At 37.8% G+C, this 17,777-nt stretch overlaps 1 protein-coding gene across 7 annotated transcripts in view; it reads left to right on the top strand.

Moving 5' to 3' along the window:
- The window catches only part of LOC149078933 (GATA-binding factor 2-like), a 277,805-nt gene that overhangs the window by 211,126 nt on the left and 48,902 nt on the right, over positions 1-17,777 (top strand). For 5 of the 7 annotated variants that reach the window (XM_089241157.1, XM_089241156.1, XM_089241158.1 and 2 more), the window contains 2 exons: positions 5,456-5,554; positions 9,793-9,938. In XM_089241157.1, coding sequence (XP_089097283.1) covers positions 5,456-5,554; positions 9,793-9,938 — 245 coding nt within the window. The remainder of the gene's footprint in view (positions 1-5,455; positions 5,555-9,792; positions 9,939-17,777) is intronic. The other 2 variants (XM_089241160.1, XM_089241159.1) reach the window with 1 other exon arrangement.

Below are 17,777 nucleotides of genomic sequence, written 5' to 3' on the forward strand. Positions count from 1 at the left end.
TACGCCACCTCGTTGGGCAGTCTGCCTATCGTGGTCTTTAGATTTTTTTTTAATTCATCCATACAGTTTTTTGTGGCATATTTCACGAAACGTTTGCAAACTGTACTTTTAGGAATGGTTATAATACACCTTCAAAAGTATCTATAGTGATTCATTTGAAACACCACCATTTGTTGCAACATGTCATCTTTTCTGATTCTCACCCTTTGTACTCAAATTCCAGGATTCGAAGCTTCGTGAATCCATTGAACTACTTTATTGATTCACATTAAGTATCATCTCCGTAGACTTCGTATATAGGCTACTGTCCACGTTTTGTTGACAATTTTTTACTTTTTGTTTAAAAAAAATTACAAGTGCCTAAAATGCATCTTCTGATCAGCCATAGTGAAAACACTGAAAAAAAATAAAATAAAAAATACACCAGTTATGACTAAAGCCAGACTGTATGCATTTTAGTGTAGTCGAAAATATTCATTTTGATATGATAAAAAAAAAACGCAACTTATAGCTTCCTGAACGACAATATCTTCCTAAAAGTCGTTTTCGGGGTGCCTTCTATTATCGTATTAATATTAGATGTAAAATTTTCCCTATAATTCTATAAGTTGGCCAAAAAAAGGATCGCATTTTCCAGTACATTATAAATCGATCAAAGTATCGAAAAAACATTCATATATACGTCCGATTTCGAATTTTACATGATTCTAGAAATGGATTGATAGATATATAACAGTTATTTCTCTCTCTCTCTCTCTCTCTCTTGCATACGTACATATCCACTGGAAATAAATCAATCATTAAGAGGATGCAAATTTAACGGCGCATCAAAACTGAAAATGATGTTAAATGTTTCCGAGATTATTTCTGATACGCCAATGGGAAAGAAAAAAAAAGCTTATCCCGTAATAGGTGCATATATATATATATATATGTGCATGGGGAGTATTTTTGTTTTCTCTTCTCCATAAAACAGAATCGAATCAATGATGGAGAAAATACATCGATCTAAGGAAAGGCTTTAAGGGGTGGAAGGAAAAGGAAAGATTTACGCGATTAAAAAAAAATCGAAGATCTCAAAACAAGCGATTATCGCGGCTGATTGAAGCTGATCGATTTCGTTTCGGTCGACTGAAATGTCAAAAAAAACTTTCTATAATACGATGTTTAAACGAGATTATATACTATGTACTATCCAATCATCGGTTGCTGGATGTAACGGACGGAGAGAGAGAGTATTTGTAGAATACTATATAGCCAGCGGCTAACTTGATCCACATACGTTTTGTTCAGCAGTCTGTAAAAATAGATATTCATCCTCTGTTAGATCTTGTACTAGAATTGTAGTACTATCTCAAAAGACATGATCATCCTATGAGTTGTAACTTTGAACCTAATATGCTTATTGGTTATATCAGCTGACGTAGGAGCTGATATACAGCCGATACAAAGCTCAGCCAATATTCTCACGGAGTGATTGAAAATCGTCATCTTTGGATAAAATGGACAGATCAATAGAGACCAGAGAAAAATCAGAAAGGGAACAGATAACTGGAGATTTTTATTCAACTTTTAAATAATATTTTCTCTTAAATACTGTATATCAATGTTTCTCAACCTTTCTGGAAACAAGGATCAGTAAAATATCTAAAACTATCCGACGGACAATTCGTTTCCCGTATTACGGGACATACGAGCAATATTTTCGTTGTTCAGATTTTTTTCTTACTTGGCCCGTGTTTTGTACGAGGACTCTTATACTCTTATTTGAATTTTTTATAGTGACTAAAGTCGTAATGCACAGTGATGCCATAATATAAATGATATTATGATAATTATGGCAAAAATTATAAATATCCATCTCACATATTTGTCAGGTTTAAAGTTTTTTCCGCAATTTTAATTACGATCATGTGATTGTGTCTATTTTTGGCATTTTTTTTTCTTTTGTAAAATTGTAAATTGTAAATTTTTCAAATTGTAATTTTTGGCAAAATTTAGTGATATCCCGAATTTAAGATCGAAATTTCCTGCATTCCCCTCGATGATGTAAGGTGAACCCAAGTATGAAGGGGTTTTTTTTGAACCCATAATGGATATTACTAATACAGTATCAATTACTACGGGTGAATAATTTTATAAGGTCTGCCTGTGCAGACCACTTATGCCATCGTCGTGGACGACCTCTGGTCCGTGGACAGCAGGTTTTAAAATGCTGCTGCGTGTCATTATATTTTATTACAAGACATTCGACTCGATTTTTTCCCTCGCAGAAGTAGAAAAATGATTCCTAAAGTGATCGGTCCCTGAACATCCGAACGTGTTAAGCAGCCCTGTTCGTATGGAAATGGGTGCCCGGGTAGTTGCCGATTTATACTTGTAATTACTCTTAATTATACTTGTTTTATGCGTATAATCCGCACGTGTGAATTTCGCTACTTGAAACGTTTCACCCTCTAATCAAATAGGAGCTCCATCAATATCCGATGAGGATCGGCCCATTAGAACTGAGTTTCCTGATTATATATTGACATTTTTGTAATTCTTAATAATCTCAGCAAATATTGCACTTGGAAACATGGATTTTTTTTTTCTTTGTTTTTTGCCATCAGGAGAAGAAGGGCAACAATTTTCTAATTGGGTTTTTGGGCACATGGTGTCTGTATAAGAAGTGAACAACTTTTTATTTTAATAACTATCGAATGAAGATTTTCCGACGGGACATTAAGTTACTGATTATTACTTAAAAAATTCCATCACACTCTTCAAAATAGAAATATTCGAAATTATGAACCACATTTTATCTGATTGTGGTAAGCGTTTAAACCTTTCCGCGCCACGTTAGAAATCCCTTAACATCCTACAAAAAATGTCACATCTTTTTTAATGAAGTAGGCTTTCTTCTTCAGGATTTTCAGCACGTGCAAACTAGGGGTTGTGTAAGTGTTCGTTGGAGAAATCAACTTTACGAAATATCTGGGTGCGCGATGCTAAAACAAGAGGCTTTTGAGAAGGCGAGATATCTCGTCATTTTGCCATCTCAAAAGGATAAAAAATGCATAATAATAATTATTGGTGTCCTTTTTCTTCACCATCAAACTAATGTCTAGCAAATATCACTGTCTCATAATACGTAGGCATCTTAAAAGGGTACAAGGGATTTTCTAAGAATTCAGATCATTCTACTAGAGTTGTTATTTGTATAACTGCAGGTGTGCGACCATCCTTTGAGTCTCGTCACATTTTTCTACGTGGCTTCGTAAATCCACCAGAGAGATTATCTTTTACTAAGGAAAAAAATATATACATATGAGTTTTTTTTTTCTCTTATCTATTATGTTGCTTTAGCTATGAATTTTTTCGTAATATCCTCCGGAAAGCGTCTGTCAATATCGTTAGAATCATGATCACTTTTCGACAGCTTTAATAACTGTTATGGCGTGACAGATGGACAGTATTATGGGTATTGATCATTCGGATTGGGATTCCTGTCCTGACCTAAATCGCTAAGCAAATCTTCAAGTACGAGCACGACTGCCCCCCTTACGTGAGGGTGAATAACTATCACTAAACTAGGTTTATATAAATAAAATATCCCAATTATTAAAAGCAATAATATATCGATTCAAAACCACGTGATCTCTTTACTGCTACGCATACATTTTCATGATCTTATCATCAGTAGCAATGCATACGCGTTACAAATAACGTGTACAGCAGCGTTTCTCAACCATTCTGAACCCAAGGACCAGTAAAATGTCCGTTCGGTCGTTTTAACGACCGTCTACTGCAAGCATCTTCAACCCGTTGCTCGCGAGCACCACGGTGCTCCCTGAAGCATCTAGAGTGCTCGATGCTCGTGTCCAATTTCGTGCTCGCGAGCACATGATCAACGTCCAAAGTAAATTCCTTGTACAAATTACATTGAAAGATTGAAATCATCCCGATTTTATGCATTTTTGTGTCAAACTTGCCATAAGGGTGCTCTTGTTTTGATGATGGATACAGGCAGTGCTCGCGACTAGGAAAAGGTTGAAGACCTCTGGTCTATTCTGCATATATATATATATATATATATATAGAAATGAAATAATAATTCTAAATGTAGAAATAAAATACATTAAATACAGTAATGTCCCGTATTTTAAGTGATATTCCTGTGTTTTTGGTCATACACTTGGCCCGTTTTTTTTAACGAAGCATATTTGAATTTGATCTTCACTAAACTTGGGAATGAAGATAATTATCATCACTTATATAGATAATTATACACTTATACCATAATATAATCATATAAATTATATTATGGCAATTATGACAATAAGTATTCATCCAAACATATTTGTCATGTTCCAGTTTCTTTCTCATGCACTACATTTCAGTTCACTGCGATTTCTAGTGATTCTTCATCTCCTGCTAATTAATTTTATAACAATAATTTGTGATTTTGCTGAATTACGGTAAAGTTTTTAGTAAAAATTGCCGATGTTCCGTATTTCACAGCATTTAAGCTCCCGATTTCCCGGTTTTTTTTGAATGAAATATGGTCACCCAAGTCGTGATGAATGTTTTGCTATTGAAATAAATTTTTATTCACTACGATTTACGGCAGCTTTTTCATCCGTGACCTTCAGCAATAATTAACAAATTTGACCTTCCCCCCCCCCTAAATTGCCTATTTTGGCTACAATTACATCTTGTATTTACGATCACGTTCCCGTGTTTTTCCTCGTTGAGATATAGTTACCCTAAGGACCATCTTTTCCCTCGTCGCGAATCGCCTCTGGTCCACGGACCATAGGTTGAGAAACGCTGTCATGGGGAGGACTTCGATATTGTATTTATTTAACCGAAGGGTGCTCAACCTTCAGGAGAATGCGGGCCACTTCATTGGTTTAAAAACGTGTGATATGGAACTGCGCTGAAAGTCATCTACGTGATCTGTAAATGTGCCGTAGATTTCTTAAGTGACCCGTGAATGAACGGCTGGTCACTTAAGTGATCTAGAAAATGTACCGCGGGCCACTTTAGTGATGTTGAACTCAGCTGCGGGCGGTCTAAGTGCTCTAGAACTGTGAAACAGGTCACTTAAGTGATTTGTAAATATTCCACAGGTCATTTAAATGATCTGTAAATGTATCGCAGGCCGCTTAGGTGATCTGGAAATGTGCCGAGGTCAAGTCATCTGTAAATATGCCGTGGGCACTAAGTGATGTGGAACTGCACCACGGGTCACTCAAGTGATTTGTATAAATGTTTCGTTTAGTTCATTTCTACAAAATTAGGTTGGAGGTCGCGGGGCCACATTTGGTCCGCGGGCCGTGGGTTGAGCATGCATTTATTTTACCGGACCGCGGAATCTTGTCCTGTAAAAGGACTTTTAAAAACAAAATGAGAGAGAATAATTTGTCGGTGTTTAAAACTTTACGGTTAACGTGATGCCTTCCTTTTACAGATGACAAGAGTCTGTGGTCTGGGTATAGCAGGACTTTGACTAACAATGGTCTTGCCCTCTGGAGTTCTGATTCTGATATTCACTATTCTAACCCCAGTGGTAAGAAGAAAACTCTGCTCACTATTCTCTATCTGATCTCTATGAAGCTTGAAATATTATGCTGCTGCTGCCATTTTTGCTCTCTCTCTCTCTCTCTCTTTCTTTCTCTATCTGTCTCCCTACTCTCAATATCTCCTTGTCCTCTCATTACAAATTTAACACCATTCCTCATAGAACGTGTGTTTTTTGTGCATTTTTTTGCATTTTGTGATTTTTTTTTAATTATTCTCCTGCATCAAATTATCGCTGTTTTCTGTTCTAGCATTTAGCACTGCAACTTGCATGAAAAAGCTGTTTTGTCCCGTAACACTTTTATATACTCCTCTTTTATTTTCTCCTATTTTTAACCACTCACTCCGGAGGGAAGGCAGTTATGATTTCTATTAAAAAGTGAAATTTTTTGTGTGATCAATTTTGATATTCCGGATAATAAATATAACTATAGTAAATTTGGTAAGTGCAGTAAGGTCGACAGGAAAAATTGATATTTCCGCATGTGAAATGAAATCAAATCCAATAATATCTTATTTAGAAGGGATCGGTTGCAATATAACGACGTTATTTGCAATGATTTTTTTTTCCTTTTAACATGTTGCATGCGAAATTTTATTATATGCACGGTTTATATGAAAGTAATTACTTTGAGCTTTCTGTTCTTGTGATATATCGTACCTCCTCATGCCAGAAACATGAATGTGCAAATTATAATTTTTTTTCTATCAGCTAATTTACATAGCTATTTAAATTTTGCCAGAAACGCGAGTGCGTATCCGTATTGAAACATACGTTACAAAACATTTTAGAAAAAAAGCACCTCCATAGAAAAGTAAACATTCAAACGTCACACATTACCCACGTTCTTTTCCCCAAGAATTTGCACATTTATGCCTCTTTCGTGAGAGGAAAAGATATGTGTTTATAAAATACAATGTATCTAATATTTACGAAATACGGTGTCTTATAACTTCGTAATAATCGTTAAAAATTCATTTAAAAAAATCAGAGGATTTGGTATATGTGAATGCAGATTGCGGAAAAAGTTCACGAAGGGATATTTTTTTGATATAGAAAAAGCAATTTAGTTCAAATTTTTGTCAATAGAAAAGGCTGCACGAAAGCAGGTCTCACTGGAAATATGTAAATCAGAGTCCTATAAAAAACGGGATGCACAATTAACAGCTCATTTCTGAATTTTCCTGCTACTGGTGATTAATGAGGTCTTCAGTGCGATGTTGACATCGGTGGATAAAGTGGTATTGATGAAGTTGTCTTACCTCAGCCACATGAATCACCGGCTGAAGCTTTACGAATGTTTCAGGCAAGGAAGAGATTGAAAGAAGGATCGGATCCATTCAATCCTGATTTGTTTTCGTGCAGTGCCCCTCTATCGACAAAAATTTCAAGTAATTTTTTTTTCTGTACCAAAAAAGAGAAGTCTGTGAGAATAACTCTTTCCCATACCGCATTCCATTATACTAATTCCTTCAATTGGGGCACGTGTGAAAATCAAGTAGATGGAGGGCCATATCACCTGATTGGAGGGGAGGGGGGCACAGAGATCTGCGAATAAACAGGCGTTAAGATAAATAAATACCTTAGAACGAATATCCCGCGGGAGAGTAAGACTGAAAGGGATCTAACCCGTTTTTAAGGAAATCCACCCTATTTATAAATTTTTGTAATTGGTTATTTTCAAATATACTCAGAAATCCTCTTGATGAGTAGAAAGAGTGTCCTTCCAAAACGATGAGACAGGAGGGAGACGAGTAAAAAGTACTGTCCAATCGACAAAAACAAAAGGATTAAGAAACACTTAGCCTGTTAATTCCAATTGAATGTTATCGTGAAGCACCCCCTTTCCATCTCCAGTGGCTTCGAGGATGACTACATACGTTTCGCGACAGCCCTGGTCATCATTCTGATCAAAAAATGAAATTAATCAGTATTGAGGTTATTATCAGCTCGTAACACGAATAATGATAAGATATAGCGTGCACTATATCCATTGCGCTTGGCTGCTCCGTCCGTATTTGTAAATTATTCAGATGGCATCGAGTAATTCCGCTGCAAGTAGCGCATGATCAATTTTATATCAGAATATATACTGTGTACGTACATTCATATACATATTCCCATAACATCTTCAGTTCACTGAAGTGAACTTTATCATCGTTATAAAGTTATTTTAGGAATCATTCTATCGTGAAGAGGAGACCTTGTGTATTTTCTAACGTGTCACCAGACAAAACCACTTTTTTCCCCCTTTTCCACCATTGCTAAACATGAGAGCTGATTTTGTTACATATCCCACGAATATTTTGTCATTTGAATATATTTGTTCGACCATATTTTGTATACGAACTCATAACCACATTATCCTAATAATAATAATAATGATAATCTCATAGAAATTCTCAGATAAATCATAATTCCTCAACCTTTATTCTTACCAACTCGTAACATGAATAATCAAGTTGATTACTCAGTAATTAATCTAATAATCACGTTTTCTATCATAAAATAATTGCAAATATTCCACCTTCCCTTAAGTATTTTTCTTTTTCCCTTAGGAATGTCCTCATTAGCAAGAAGAAAACTGCGAGTGGGTGTAGAATTTTTTTCCCCCTTATTAATCCATTCTTATCAAGATGTTCTAATATTTGTATTTCCTAAAGAATGAAGTCCGCCATGTTCTTAGGGGAAAAAAGAAAGCATTTTTTTAACATGATTTGAAACAAGTTATTATCATCTGACTCATGCGATTCTTGATTAATGCCTTTGCAATAATTGTAATTAATAAGTGAAATAAGGAGAACATAATGATCTTATCAGTTTTTGCAGCAGAAATAAACTCACGATATGATTAAAAATATATATATTAATTATTTTACATGTCGTTACATACGCACATGAACTACAAAGACCTCAACAGGCAAATTGCCCAACGAGGTAAATGAAAAAATTATGCACATAAAAATATGGATGTCCAAGGAATTAGTGCCTTATAAGTACGTAGTCGAACAACGATTTGACGCCATTTGTCAGCAGAATTCTGGCGCTATAACGAGTTTGACGTTACATCAAATAGCAAATTAACCCGTGCAATTCCTATACATGGAAAAATTTGTTCACCTAAAATTTCTAGCGCTAAGCGGGGTTTACGCGGCATCGCGGGGTGGTGGTGGGGGGGGGAGTGCTATAACGTGGTTTGTCTGTATTTACAGTGGATCCCACTTATAACTTTTTATAAAACCGTCATGGAAAATGTTTTATGCGGGAAAACGTTTTAAATGAGAAATCTTTATGAGTATTAGTAAGAGTTAGGAGCCCTGAAAATAAGTCGTACTGAGAGGGGAAACGTTATAAGCGGGATCGGTAGTAATTGGAACATAGATCTTTAGCATTTCTCGAGTCGTGAGCACCATGATAGAGCACTAATCTGGCAGCATACGCTTAACCACTTTACGATCAAGGACATAATATTGCATTCAAACGCCAGTGGAATAAATTCAAACAAGTCTGTCTGTGTTCTTTCTTCTCTCGTCATCACCGCGAAACTTTGTTGCAACCCTATGGATAAAAAGTATTTATTTTTACCTCTGTAAGGTATCCTTCTACTATATACATGTACATACGAGTGAAAGAGAACAGATAGGTGAGGGTGAAAATCTAATTCGTACACAACTCTCTTATGTGTAAGTATCTCTTATCTGTAACACTTTACAGATAAGAGAGTGAGAGAGTAAAGTATCTATTGTACCTGTTTTCTTTTTACGTTTGGTTTTTTTCTTACTTTTTTGCTAACATGCGGATTACGCATGTTAGATTACGACAAGGTTGCCATATTTATCGCCGATTCGTCGAACAGAAATCATCAGAATTTCTTGCCAATCGTATTGTAAGTTGTAAGCGAAGCAGTTAAATTCAAATCAACTTAACGTAAATTTTTAAATGGAATTTATGTTTACTAACTGGGTTGTACGTCAATGTAATTATGAAATCGGGCCACAGCATTGAGCATTGCTAGGTGCTTAATTCAACATCGTGGTGCTCGCAATCAACATGTGAAAGATACTTCAATCATCGGTAAGGCCGGTATGTTGTGTGTCATTCGGATGCAGGTCATAATTTACGTACGTTTTTTGAGAAAAAAGCTTACATTTCATTGAAAATTTTTGTTTGTGCAGGTCTACTGCAAAAAATATGTACATTTTGTTTCTGATTTTTTTCTCTTGCAGAAGGCCGGGAGTGCGTTAACTGTGGTGCCACTTCGACGCCGTTATGGCGTCGTGACGGCACAGGTCACTACCTGTGCAACGCTTGCGGTCTCTATCACAAAATGAACGGCCAGAATCGGCCTCTCATCAAGCCTAAGAGGCGGCTGGTAAGTTGCAGCTTCTCTTAAATTCATTCGTGAATCCGTAAAGCCAGGTTTTCCTAGGAGTAGAATTTCTGCGCCGTGTGCAGCGTGAAAACGCTGATTGGTTAAAAACTTGAAATTCAGGTTTTTTTTGACCAATCAGAGTTTTCACGTTGCACGTGCTGTAGAAACCTGGCTTGAATAGTGTTTCTCAAACTGTAATCCTCGTATAGGGGGTTCCGGGATTATCTCGGAAGATTTTTGGTAATCTCTTCATCGAAAAAATTGAATCAACAACTATTTTTAAACTGACTTTCAGCGTCATAATTAAAAGCAAACAATTAAATTTTAGTCAAATGTACGGTTTGGACAAGAAGTCCTGGACACATTTTGAAATAATTAACAAATCAACCAATTGACAAAAAAACGTGCAATTTACACTAAAATAGTTGGCCTAATTTTTTTTATATAAATTTAAAAAAAAATTCGAATTTCACTCTCAGATGGCGCGGTAAAATAAAAAAACTCGACATAACACATCAAATGCAACAGAAACAGTGCATAATTGATGTTCATGACAATTTGTGAATTACATAAAACTACAACATTTCTCAGCACCCGTTTAGATATAGCCCTATCTAAAGAGGGCGCTGATATTGAAATGTGATAGTTTTATGCAACGCAAATTGTCATGAACATCAATTATGCTCTGTTTGTGTTGCATTTCATGTGCTACGCCGAGTTCTTCGTTTTACAGTGCCACCTGTGAGCGAACTTTTTTTCAATTCATCAACGACAACAGAAAACTGTAGACCATGATAAGTAATATATGATAAGTATATTCAGTGTAAAAACTGCATTTTTTTCATGTGAATCGGCTGAACTTGTTATTAATTTTTAAAATGTGTCCAGGGCTTGTCGTCCACTCTGTTTTACTACTTATGTTAAGCTTTCACCTAAATGCAATCATTATTAGCTGAATGAAAATGAACAACAGTGCTCTGCCACCAGACTTATCCCGTTGCCTCTAGTTAACCCAGCTCCGTGGCAGACTTAGGAACAGAATGCGCGTACCTAAACAGTCCACACCAGTGTATGCATTAACAGTATTTTAAGGGGAAAAAAATGTTCTCCGTGGCAAGTTTGAAGAAACGATTTGGATTTCAATTTTTAGCGTTTAACGGACATTACATTTAATAGTGATTCTCATGTCGCAGGACAGTGATTTCATTCGTGATTGTTTTGTTTTTTCCCCCTTTGAACCATAGCTTTTCGTTTCCTCTCCTATGAAACTTTTTTTTTATCACCCGGAAGTTCCGGTTCCTCAACTGCGCAGTCGCGTGCAACTTCCGTTCTGGATACTGATAACGACGCAAAGAATGATTTCGGTTATGGGCTAAATCTCGACTTGATTTTGACAGCATTTGATTTTCTTATCAAGGATATAAATATGACATGATCTCTCATAGAATAATTCATCGTATAATATTAATAGTCACTGTTACTTATAAGGTGATGAAATTGATTTATCACCATATTCATATTTATTATATCGTGATTTCGTAATCTATACATTTAGTTGAGGAAGCTAGTTCATTTAAAAACTTGAGAAAAATTGAATAAATTATATCATGAGTATAATATGGATGTTAGACAACTATGAAGCAATGAGACGCGTGAAACAATTTTTTTCTGGTCCAGTTTTGACGGGGGCGTTGAGCTTCAGTGAAGCTTTCAGTCACCTGTACGATGGGATATAATGCATTTTAATATTGAGAGACATTTCCCGAATGAAGTGGATTTCACACACACACACACATTATGTTTTATCCTTTTCATTAAATGATACCCACAGGAGCTGCTCGAAACAAATTCCGTCCGGGACAGCTTTACGGCAACCCCTCCGGTGTATAAGCCACGCCAGTAAAATGACCTTCAGGAAATTCGTGATATGCATTAAAAATTAAAAAAAATTTCTGCAAATTATATATGCCATTCATTATACATTTATTGTTTGAATTTTACTGACAAAACATTTTTTCCGCAACTACTTTTTTTCCCTTCGCTCCTGATTTTGGTCTCTATGCGGCCGCACGTGTTTGGGCAGCCCAAGAGCCAAGGCGCGTGTGGCATGTGGGCTCATCGTCCATCTTTTGGAGAGCAGAATCAGTTTTCTGCTTCAAGTGACATCTAATCGTTAAAAAAAAGCAGGATAGGGAGCAGCTTTGGCTATAGCGATAATACTGACGTCACTCTTCACTAAAATATGGTGGATAAGTCAGCCTGGGGTTTTCAAGGAGCCATACCTAAAACTGCCTGTGGATGTACCACGGTAAGAATACTTGGGCATTCTTTATGGAGACGTCATTTAGGTATCAAATGTCGATAGTGCTTTTTCACGCCGAAGCGAATAGACAAAATCAGGGGAATAATAAAGCAGATTTTGTTGGGATCCCTGTACCTCTACTAGAGTGTTTCTCGAAGTGTGCGTCGCCAACCTTTGTCAGTGGCGTCATGGCAAGCTGGACATATTGATTGGTGTGCCTATTTATGCTTCGAAATGGTTCTTTTATAAGTGAAAATGTCTACTAAACTATTCTCGAGCTACACATAAACCGTGAGTAGGGTAAGGGAACCGGTGGGGACAAAAGTTGGGGAACCACTGGTCTAGCTACTCCTAGATCAATGTAACGCCGAAGCAAATAGACACATTTATTTGTAAATTTGAAGGTTTATGCGTCTCTTTGCCATTCTATGCTTACGGCTGTAATTCAAATGGGATCGCTGCCGCCCAGCGTTGTGAACGGAGGCTGTGTTTGATTATTCCCGTCAAACTGGGGGTGTAAAATAATAATTTTGTAACCCTGAATGTTTGTATGAGCTTATGGTGATATTTGTTTCTAATAGGCATTACCTTCATATTAATGTTTATGTGCATTCCCAATAGTATAAAAAAGGGAAATTTCTGTAATGTAAATAATATATGTGAGTAAAATTCAAATGTGAATGCCCAGCACTGTCAACGGAGGCTCTGTTTGATTATTCGCGTCGCAGTGGAGGCTCTGTGTGTCTTCTGTGTGTGTGTATATTGCATATTCCGTAAAAGGAAAGGGAAATAAAACTGCCCAGCACTGTGGACGGAGGCTTTGTTTCTTCGTTTCCCGTCACAGTGGAGGCGCTGTTTATATATTTTGTATACATTGTGTATTTTGACCATTCTCAAATCTCTCCCACTTCAACATGGCAATTGATTCTTCTTCCTACTTGCCCACAAGTCTTTTCCACGGATTTCGCAATCCCAGGTTGCGGTCTCCGGCCCTTTTGTTCCACTGGGCGCACGTGCAATTTCTGTCCCAAGTCATTGGGTTCAGCTATACATTTTAGTCAAAGGGCTTGTACGTTACATCGACGTGATGGCTGTCTTCATCTTTGCATCAGTCCGGGGTTGTGAGCGGTTTTATTTATCTATACTAACGGCTGAAGGAAAATTTAAGCTTTCAACACTCAGCTAACTTACGAAAAATTGGGGCTCCTAGACGAATTTTATTATTTGTTCTTTTACGTTATAAATTTAATAAATAGGGGCCTGCGAAAGTTCCTAGAAAAGACGCCTATTCCAATGGGAAGCTTTGCGGTAAATACTTTTAAATGTCACTTATTTGATTCTTGAAATATTCCACGTACAGTTAGTTACAATACATCTCATTTGAAGCACAAAAAACACTCATGAGAATCCTCGTGCAACTCTTTCAAGTGCTATAAGCTCTAGATAAGCAACGAAATGGATTTAAGCCTGGGTCTGCCGACCATCCGTGACGGTCCACCCTTCGTCCGCTAGAACGGGGCCCTATACACCAAAATACGCATTGGTGATGGTAGCTTTCACGTATTAAAAAGGCGTTCGTTGACCGTCCGTCCACACATACTATGCTGCTATGCACGCACACACAACACTAAATTCGGTAACGGGGGAATTCGTCATATTCATCCGAATTTATGATCCGACTGAACGACTTGTGGAAGTGACACTCTTTTATTCGTTTTGCGGAGTAGAACCGGTTTCATAGTGTTTTTATTTCGATGCACGCAGCAAATGGAAGTGGTGCGCATGCGTCTCGTACTGTCTGTAGGTACCATAATTGCATCCTTTTCATTTTTGGCCATCCCATTAAACTTCGGAAATATTTCGGAACGATTCCTGTTAATATTCGCATGGGAAAATAGATTTGCATATACTTGACCGTACATATACAGCCGGAAAAGCTTTCGAAACTCTTGTTCTTAGAGAGAAACGATGTCACTCCGTTGTTCATACGAAGTATGAAAGCCTGAATAACCAGGTGGAGATCGAGATGTTTCCCCCCCCCCCCTTACGACGTTAGCTCCTAGATGGCGACGTATAGGTTATTTAGGCTTTAGTACTTCGTATGAACAGCGGAGAGTGACATCGTTTCTCTCTATATGTCGCCATCTGGGGGCTAACGTCGTAAGAGCTATTAGCTGAGCTAGGAGGCTGTCCATGCGCAGTCTCGTTCAGCATTCATACATATGCTCTAAGGAAGGAAAATGTCTGTCCTCTGTAGTTCAATGGTTAGAACATTCGCCCGGACGGTGAGATGAGACATTGGTGGTTCGATTCCCCACAGAGGCAGTGCCGTCTTAACGCATGGGCCCACCCGGGCACGGCCCGGGGGCCTCAAGAGAAGAGGGGCCTCACAAAAATGAGATCCGGTCGAAATTTTCCAGGCTTTACCAAGTAGGGCCTCCGAAAAACCACTTGGCCCGGGGGCACATGATACTCTAAAGACGGCCCTGCACAGAGGAATGTGAATTTTCTTTCCGAACATCTTTGATCTTCGCTTGGTTATTCAGGCTTTCGTACTTTTCTTGTTCAACTTTTCGTTTCGTTTTGCTCGTTTTTTTCTTCTAGTAATATATCTGTCCGCTTGGCCCGCAGCACTTCAAGTATACCTGTTTCTGTAAGTCAGAAAGTCTCTCTTTTGGTCGCTCACACGCTCTCTTGGTCACTCTTTTGTCGGGTTCGAATCCCACCGTCACTACAGTGGTGGATGGTGGAAGTTAATTTTCTGTGGTTCCTAACTTCGAGGCGCAAATGCGAGCCGATCTCCCCGTTAAAAAGTCTCGCCACAGAGAGCAACAAACCTACAACAGTACAATTATTCAATCGTTGCACTTCACTCATGGTTCGGAAAATTGATGGTAGAGGGCAGCACTACGCACAACAAACATTACACAGAAATAAACGTCACGCCTGGTTCACAACTCACACATTCCGACATGTGCCAATTCGTTAGAAATTCCGTAGAGGAATGTGAACGAGCTGAATGATGGTTTAATTCGTAGTAGGGCACTCTTTTGATTATTCACTGACACGGTATCGCTTTTGATCATTCACATACTTGTACATGCTCTAGGTCAGTTTTTGGTCATTCACATGCATTACACACACGCTCTAGGTTGGTCATTCACATGCATTACACACACGCTCTAGGTTGGTCATTCACATGCATTACACACACGCTCTAGGTTGGTCATTCACATGCATTACATACACGCTCTAGGTTGGTCATTCACATGCATTACACACACGCTCTAGGTTGTTCATTCACATGCATTACACACACGCTCTAGGTTGGTCATTCACATTCTTGCAAATGGTCTAGAGGTCACTCTTTTGTTCACTGACATGCTTGCAAACTCTAGCTTACTCTTTTGATCGTTCACATGCTTGCTTACGCTATAAGTCACCATCCTTTGCTTACTCATCTGGGCTCTAGTTCTCAAGTCACTTTTTTGCTCACTCACTCACATGCTGGTGAACTCTTTAGGGGTTACTCTTTTGGTTATTCACTTTATTTTATTTTATTTCATACCGGACAAAGCGGCGGTGCGAAGAATTTGCGTACGCCAATGATCTCGAATCATGTCTTTTGGTCCGAATTTCGGACATTGGCAGAGTCAATATTTAACGAAATTTGCAGTAACATTGTATTGTATTGTATATACAATATAATTTGTCATCGAAGAGAAAAGTAAAATTGACAAGTAATCGGACTGCGCTGCAACCACGAATTTGGTCATTCATTGACCTAGTCTCTCACTAGTCCTTCTCTTTCTGGACATAGGCAGATTTATGGTTGGCTATACAAGTTTTGCTGCCCTTGTTCTTGGCCACCCATTCCTCAAATTTGCCACCCCTCTGAACTTACTTGCTCTGGGATAAAGTCCGCTCACCCCCCTCCCGGTAAATACACCACTGTCCATAAGAAGCAAAATAAAGGAGTTTACAGCATAGCTGTTCATATAAAATGTAACCGTTGATCTTTGAGAATCCTTAAATATATATATATATAACACTGTTTTTCCTGCCTACACTGCTGCAGCTATTTTATTATTATTATTGTTATTGTTATTCTCCGAACAACTGAAATGGAGCAGCAGCCATGAAGAAAAGGCGTCCGGGTAAATAAAATAAGAATAAAAGTGAAAAATATCCGCTGACTCTCTATACGTAATATTTCTTTTCTTGTGGCAAAAAGAAAGAGCATCCAGGAAGCGATAAGGTGCAAGTTTTCGTGGTTCTGTGCAAGATTGATCCTTACCTTCGTGTATTGAATAGCCTCTGGTTACGTTATATACACACTTTTTTTTTTATTCATTTATAAATATAATTCTCTATAAATGGAACCAACTCCTTCTCTATGTATTGTCCTCCGCGCTATTTTATTCTTCCCGTGGGAATGGTGTGTTATTAGAGTAGGCCTACTATACTGATACGAAATGGTTTTGATATGTATTCAGTGTAATTGCACATTTTTAAGAATATTTTCTACCAAACATTTTGTTTGAAATAAGTTCTGTATGAAAATAAATTCCTACGTCGACGTAGTGGTCGTGAATTTTGATCCGTGGCGAAATTTATGAAGTATGGTCTGTTTGAGGACAAAAAAAATGGCAGCGGTTGACAAATCGAAAACAAAGAGTTAGGTGACAGCCAAATTGCTTTGGAGAGAAGCATTGATTTTTTTTCTCCTGTAAAACCAGCTCCAAATACTGTAGTATAACAATGTTTCCTCCTTCCCCCCGACTTTTCTGGGGGCTTAATGACCCCTTCGGATGTTGGAAGAGAGGCATTATTATGACATCCAAAAATTTAACAAACAAATGCAGAAAATTTTAGGTGCCAATACCGATTTTCTAGCCCTCATGTTGACCTGGTGCCTGGGATTTTTCAAATCCCGGATAATCGGATGGTAAAGCTACAGTAGCTTCGGGTCTAAAAAGTGTTTCAAAAGTGCGTTAACTAGATCTTCAAGGTGGATTAAAAGTTTACAATTTCGAGAAGTGAGAAAATTGAGTGAAACAAAAACATAGTGATAACCAAGAAAGAGTTTGAAGTAACTCACTTAATCGGGATCTAAAATCCCGATTAAGTGAGTTACTAAATCCCGTTCTAAAATCCCGATTCTATTCATCAATCCGACCACGAAAAATTACATAACTCCCACTAAATGTCCAGGGCCGTAACTAGAGGGGGGGGGGGAACAACTTCATCGGGCGGAAAAATTTAGTGGGCGGAAGTTTTAGGTGGGAACAAAGAACGGTTGTAAAATTATATGATTTTAAAGGTGTGGGGGCTGCAAAATAATGTTTGCCCGGGTTTCAAAAATCCTAGTTACGACCCTGCCACAATGTATCTGTTATCCAATGACCCAAGAAACAAGTCCTGCTGCCACCCTTTAGATAACTGATACCAATTTTATATTCGATAAGGCGATGGAAGAGCATCTGACGGAAGAAATCTACATGTTGTGGCACCACTTCGCGACACTTTTTTTTTAT

The sequence above is a fragment of the Pholcus phalangioides genome, unplaced genomic scaffold (assembly GCF_987345545.1).
Source record: "Pholcus phalangioides strain wild (caught in Gottingen) unplaced genomic scaffold, Ppha-v1.0 ptg000013l_1, whole genome shotgun sequence".
Taxonomy (NCBI): Eukaryota; Metazoa; Arthropoda; class Arachnida; order Araneae; family Pholcidae; genus Pholcus; species Pholcus phalangioides.